Genomic DNA, 7,024 nt, shown 5'->3' with positions numbered 1-7,024 from the left:
GCTCACCACAGCTGGTCCTTCAGCGGTTCCTTCATTCTTTTTCATGCCCCACGTTGGGCGCCACCTGTCCCGACCCGCGGGATTCAGCGGCACGAAAAGAGAAGGTCTGAGGATTGAAATGAGGGGCTTGACAAATTGACGCTAGCGTTTGCTTCTTTATTTTTCCTTTTTCCTTTTCCTACTTTTACATGATTTTTCCTTTCCCTGTCCTACTACCTTCCCTGGCCTTTTCTATGCTCCTCTCTCAGTACGTTTCTCAGTCTCCTCTCTCAGAGTCTCTACACAGTATCCTTTCCACAGTCTCCCTCTCGAGGTCTCCTCGCCTCATCCTCTACGCAGTCTCTCTCCCTAACCTCTACGCAGTCTCTCTCCTTCTCCTCCACGCAGTCTTTCTCCCTATCCTCCACGCAGTCTCTCCAGTCTCTCCCGTGGTTCCCTTCTTATCCCCCCTTGCTCCTCCCCTCGTACCTCTCAGTCCCACGTGATTTTCCGGAAAACACAGTGGTTTCTCCGAAGGCAAAACAGAAACCGAAACTTAACTTGCGAGCATGCGCAACACGGCGCATGCTCCATGCGGCTCCGGACATAAGTTAATCCTGAGGGAAGGATTATTGTTATTTCTGCTTAACCATGAGAATCAGCTGTTAAATAATGCACACAAGATTGTACTGCCATTAACTAGGTAGAATGTACATTCAGGTTGTAGTATCAACCATCATTTCCATTTATGGAGCCTTTCTTTCTGTAAGCTGGAGTTTCTCAGCTACAGTACTATTAACATTTGGGGGTCAAGTAGTTCTTTGTTACAGAGGGCCGCCCTCTGCATCTTAACATGTTTATCAGGATCCCTGTTCTCTACTGAGAGTGAGTAGCACTTCCCTAGAAACCTCTACTGGACTTAGCTAAATGTCCCTTGGGAGACTTAGAATTCTGTTTTACAAAGTTTCTTAACAGCAGGAGCCTTAACAGCAGGAGCCTTGACAATGTCTTTCACTATGAACTACTGGAGCCTCTTTGAAATTCCTGGGTCATAAAAAATTAGAGTAGACATTCTAAATATCTGTTGAATGAATGAGGTGGATGCTATTATTAACCCCACTGTACAGAGGAGGAAAGTACGGCAGCAAAAATTAAAGAACTTTTTCATGGTCTCATAGTTATTAAATGATGGAATTGGGAGTGGAATTTAGCTGTGTCTGCCTCCCTGGTGCTGAACTACTCCATAATATCACATGCTGATTTTTATACCAGTCAACCAGCTCTTAGATATGTTGTGGCAAGCCAGGTTCGCATAATACTGAAAGACAGGGAAGATTGGTAAAGTAGTAGAAAAGTTGGAATATTCATGGAACCATAGACTAGCTAGACAAAGACATTTTAAGTAGAATGGGTATAATGTTAGCATGATTCCCAGGAATTGTGCTTTGTTTGCCCATCTGCTTAGAGATAACTGCTAAGATTTATCTGTGGTTCTGGTTGGAATTCTGCCACAGGTTCCATCTGAGGATAGTACGGAGAAAGTGAAAGTATACCTGAGAGTCAGACCTTTCTTACCTTCAGAATTGGAACAGCAGGAGAATCAGGTAAGCATCTGAGGGGAGAGAATTCAAGGTGAAAAGATGCAGTGCAGAAAATGTTCCCACAAATGTTCACTTCTGTAAAAATTGCGTCGTTCCCATTCTCAGGGTTGTGTCCATATTGAGAATGTGGAGACTCTTATTCTACGGGCACCTAAAGACTCCTTTGCCCAGAGGAGCAATGAGCGGGGAATTGGACAAGCCACGCACAGATTCACCTTTTCCCAGGTATTGAGGTGCTGAGCTATGGAAAAGGGGCAAATTATAGTGGCAACTTACTCCCTCTTTAGAAGGAAGCGTTTTTTTTTTTAATTTATGCATAGAAGAACTGGGGGTGTAGGCCAGAGGTTTAGGGGAGGGGAGTGAAAGGATTCACCAGAGACAGAGTGGGAACCGAACAGGTCAATTTACTGAAATACTCTGCTGGGGGGAGCAGCGGGCGAGACAGGAGAGGTCTGCTGCACTATGTGTGTCAGCTCCCTGGCCGGGGATCAAACTCATGCTGCAGTGGCTGCCGACAGCTTCCAAGTGCTGAGACTTAACCCCTTGTGCCACCAGGGAGGGCCCTAGAAGGAAGCTTTTTTTACTGAGTCCCTTAAGATGCGTGTCTACAATTTTGAGGACCCTTTTCATGTGCTAAACAGTGTCAAGTATTTCATGTACATTAATTCCTAACAGTTGTATTACCATTATTGTTATTGTCCCTATTGTCCTGACAAAGATACTGTGGTTCAGTAAAAATAACGTTGCTGAAGCAATGTAAGTTATCAGTAGTAGAGTTAGGATTTGTTTGAACCATCCATCTCTAAAACCCATTTTTGAGACCATTAAGTTGTCCCATAGTGTATGCAGCATAAGACTTAGTAGATAACATCCCCTATTTACTGATTTAGATAAAAGAGCGGGCAGGGTGGTTGAGTCCTTAGTATTTTGGGAGCAACTGGTACAACAGTGGGAAGTAGTGGCTTAACTCATCTCCAGAGCCAACCATCCAGGAAGGGATGCATCTGCTGGCTCTGCACAGATATGGAGTGGAAGAAAAAAGATGGGACTCTCAGAAATTTTATCTGTGTCTAGATATTTGGACCAGAAGTGGGACAGGCATCCTTCTTCAACCTGACCGTAAAAGAGATGGTGAAGGAGGTACTCAAAGGGCAGAACTGGCTCATCTGTACATATGGAGTCACCAATTCAGGGAAAACCCACACAATTCAAGGTAAGTAGTAAATCTCACAAAATTGCTGATTGGCCTATAATGTGTGATCTATTATCTTCTGATGCTGCCAGTTAGGGGAGAAAGAGCTTTGCCTCAATTGTCTTTCACATGTCTCCAGGTACCATCAAGGATGGAGGGATCCTGCCAAGGTCTTTGGCTCTGATTTTCAATAGCCTCCAAGGCCAGCTTCATCCAACACCTGATCTGAAGCCCTTGCTCTTCAATGAGGTAATCTGGCTAGACAGTAAACAAATCCGGCAGGAAGAAATGAAGAAATTAGCCCTGCTAAATGGAGGCCTCCAAGAGGTAAAGTTGCTTTCCTTGGGGGTGAGGGTAGAGGGGCAAATCTCCACAAAGTTTTGTGCTTATCATCTCCCGTGGTCCCTCCAGGAGGACCTGTCCACGTCCTTGAAGAAGAGCGTTTACATTGAAAGTTGGCCGGGTACTAGCACCAGTTTTGACAGTGGTATTGCGGGGCTCTCCTCCACCAGTCATTTTACCAACAGTAATCAGTTGGATGGTATGTATCATGACTGGGCTTTGTCCTAGGTAAATTCCTGCCCCTTCCTCTAAAAGCTGCCAGGATTACAATCTGACCTCCACTTTTTGAGGCCTCCATGGACCAAGGGGGAGATGGAGTACCCTAAGGTTGATACCCTGTACCTTGGCTTCTTCCCCAGAAACAAGTCACCGATGGGCACAGCCAGATACTGCTCCCATAAGTGTCCCTACAGATATTTGCTTCTCCATCTGGATTTCTTTCTTTGAGATCTACAATGAACTACTTTATGACCTGTTAGAACCGCCTAGCCAGCAACGGAAGAGGCAGACTCTTCGACTATGTGAGGACCAGAATGGCAATCCCTATGTGAAAGATATGGAGCAGCACAAGGAGGCTGCCTTGAACCCTGGAGGGAACTTGGAAAGAGACAAGGTGTTCCTATCTTATGCATGCCCCTCTCTCCTTGGCCTCAGATCTCAATTGGATTCATGTTCAGGATGCTGAGGAGGCCTGGAAACTCCTGAAAGTGGGCAATAAAAACCAGAGCTTTGCCAGCACCCACCTGAACCAGAACTCTAGCCGCAGGTGAATGGGTTGCAAGAGTAAACCTTTCTTGCTGTGTTCCTGAAAAATAATAGTCTCCCACCTGGTCATGTAAGCTGTGCACTGACATTTCTTTTTCTTAACTATCAGTCATAGCATCTTCTCAATCCGGATCCTACATCTTCAGGGGGAAGGGGATCTAGTCCCCAAGATCAGCGAGTAAGTTTTTCCATTTAGAGATCTGGGCTTCTTGGCCATAAAGGGTACTGGGAGGGAGAGGGAGGTCCTCAGAAGAATTATCTGTTATGTTAGATTCTTGTTGCCCTTCCTTGGTTAGAGATTCTTGGTGGGTTCTCTCCTGCCCAGAACTATATATGAAGAACTGGAAGGCTCCGAACATACAATCCTCATGTCAGATTCTGCCTGGCATCTTTCTAGGTTGTCACTCTGTGATCTGGCTGGTTCAGAGTGCTGCAAAGATCAAAAGAGTGGTGAGCAGCTGAAGGAAGCAGGAAACATTAACACTTCTCTGCACACTCTGGGCCGCTGTATTGCTGCCCTGCGCCAAAACCAGCAGAACCGGTAAACTTTTGACTACAAGCTGTGGTCCAGTGGTCTGCAGTTTGCAGACCTCTGCAATTTGCTGAAGCATCTTGGTCACCACTAGGATATACCCAAGGCTGGAGTTCTTTTCACAGATCTTTTCTCTCTGGTTCCTTGCCAGGTCAAAGCAGAACCTGATTCCCTTTCGCGACAGCAAGTTGATTCGAGTTTTCCAAGGCTTCTTCACAGGTCGAGGTTGCTCCTGCATGATTGTCAATGTGCATCCCTGTGCATCTGCCTATGATGAGACCCTTCATGTGGCCAAGTTCTCAGCTCTTGCCAGCCAGGTAAGAAGTTGTAGGTGGATGATTTGCTTGCTTTGAGCTGGTACTTTTATTTAAAGAAGTTATTAGGTACTAGTTATGAATTCAAATTTTTCCCCCACTAGCTTGTGCATGCTCCACCAGTTCAACTGGGATTCCCATCATTGCACTCATTCATCAAAGAACACAGCTTGAGGGCATCTCCCAGCTTAGAGACAAGCGCTAAGTTAAACCCGGGGCTTGATGAGAACATTGAAAATGAAGTTGACATCTCTATGTATGGCAAGGAGGTAAGAATGCAAGAGCTTGGGTGCATCAGCTTGATGGCTCACATTTTTCATTCTGCATTCCAGAAGGATCTGTGCCTATTTGGGGCATGGGCATCTGATGCCTCTGATTCATGTGTCCCAACTAGGCGCTCCTACAGGTGGTGGATGCCATGAAAACACTGCTTTTGAAAGAACGGCAGGAAAAGTTACAGTTGGAGATGCAGCTCCGTGATGAAATTTGCAATGAGATCATGGAATAGATGTGACAACGAGAACAGTGGTGCAGGTACCAGCCAAGTGACCTCTCTTGGTCTGTCATCTGGATCAACAGATGGGAAGTAGGGACTAGGGTGGAGTTGGACCTCAAGAACTATCTATCCTCCAAAGTCACTCCTTATAATCTTTTTTTTCTCTTTTCTACTTTCTGACAGTGAACATTTGGACACCCAAAAGGAACTATTAGAAGAAAAGTATGAAGAGAAATTAAAGATCCTCAAGGAGTCACTGACAAGTTTTTACCAAGAAGAGCTGCAGGTGAGTTGCCCTGAACCAACCCCACCTACCTGCTTAGACCCCCATCTGAGGTAAATAGATTTTACCTGAAGTAAATAGATTTTATAAACTAGTAGCGCCAGGAATATATAACTCACTTTTCTCTGATCTCCTTAGTGTACATGTGTCATCTATGTTTAGTGAATTAAGGGTTTGGTTAGCTAGGAAATGGTAAAAGTGCTAACAAACAGGCTTTTAAGGCATGAGTATAAGGGAAGGCTTTGTTCATTTGTTCAATTATTACTGCAGTATGTGTTGGACTGTGGACGGAATTGTGCTTTCTACTTCCCTCTTAGGAGCAGGATGAAAAGATTGAAGAGCTAGAAGCTGTCTTGCAGGAAGACAAACAGCAGCCAATGACCCATCAACAATCAGAGTCCGAATTGACCCTACGACGGTCACAGAGATTGATGGCTTCTTCCTCCAGCCAGCAGCTTCAGGAAGTTAAAGCTAAACTGGATCAGTGCAGAGCAGAGCTAAACTCTACCAAGGAAAGTATGGAAGGAGAGAAGGCAGGGACCATAACAACGGTTCAGGGAACAGCTGCTCTTCAAACACTAGCTCCAACATAATTTCCTTAACTGAGGGCTACATCCTCAACTTTTCACTCTAGGATACATGTGGCCTCACTTTTAATATTTGCTCAAGCTACTATTACCTAAAGAGGCAAGTCCAAGGCTAGAACACCTACATATTAAAGTTCTCTTTTTTTCCCTCAGAGCTGCAGAAGTATCAGAAAATGTTAGAACCACCACCCTCAGCCAAGCCCTTCACCATTGATGTGGACAAGAAGTTAGAGGAGAGCCAGAAGGTAAGTCCCTTTCTGTTACCAAAGCTCTTACCTCAGGCATTTCCCAACACTCAATCCTGGTTCATATGAGGACAAGATGTTATTTTGTTCACATTCCTGGAAAGCGGCTACTTCAATCAGCTATCTAGTCTTGTAATTGTCTTCTCTTCAAATGGTCATCTGACTCCTCCAAATCATTATCCTAGTTTCTTGGCCATAGTCTGGTTCCTACCCCTCCTTTTTCAGAATATAAGGCTGTTGAGGACAGAGCTTCAGAAACTTGGTGAGTCTCTTCAGTCAGCAGAAAGAGCCTGTTGCCACAGCACTGGAGCAGGAAAACTTCACCAAGCTCTGACCACCTGTGATGACATCTTAATCAAGCAGGTTAGGGCAGCCTTTTATCCCCTTCTCTCTCATCTGTCCACTCCAGAGTATATGTGAGGAGAATGAGAAGCAGATTTTTAGGATGATCACACAGTGAGGGGAGTTTTTCTTCCTATAAAATTAACCATTCATTAAGCACAAGGTATTGTGCTAGTCTATAGGCATTTTTTATTACAACAATCCTAGAGAGGTGGATTATATCACATTTCATCTAAAATGCTTGTACTATAGGAAACCGATATTGTATGTATCACTAAAACAAAATACAACTAAGCTATAACATTTGTCATCACTAACATGCTTCCTGATTAGAGATGATAAAAAA

The 7,024-nt window shown here is 44.5% G+C and overlaps 1 protein-coding gene across 1 annotated transcript; it reads left to right on the top strand.

Annotated features, from left to right (window-relative positions):
* Window positions 1–1,685: 1,685 nt before the first annotated feature.
* On the top strand, window positions 1,686–5,233 carry LOC119250824 (kinesin-like protein KIF20A; the record flags this gene model as incomplete). The annotated part of the gene is made up of 11 exons (XM_054697760.1): window positions 1,686–1,805; window positions 2,655–2,793; window positions 2,912–3,099; window positions 3,184–3,313; window positions 3,474–3,666; window positions 3,767–3,880; window positions 3,989–4,057; window positions 4,277–4,420; window positions 4,563–4,728; window positions 4,830–4,994; window positions 5,120–5,233. Coding segments are annotated over 11 exons (1,542 nt in total), but the record flags the coding sequence as incomplete, so codon positions are not given.
* Between the last annotated feature and the right edge of the window lie 1,791 nt (window positions 5,234–7,024).

This window comes from Talpa occidentalis, unplaced genomic scaffold (genome assembly GCF_014898055.3).
Source record: "Talpa occidentalis isolate TD23 unplaced genomic scaffold, MPIMG_talOcc4v2.1 talOcc4.18, whole genome shotgun sequence".
NCBI lineage: Eukaryota > Metazoa > Chordata > Mammalia > Eulipotyphla > Talpidae > Talpa > Talpa occidentalis.
The sequence above is the reverse complement of the archived record's forward strand: the minus strand, read 5'-3'. Positions and strand labels throughout refer to the sequence as shown.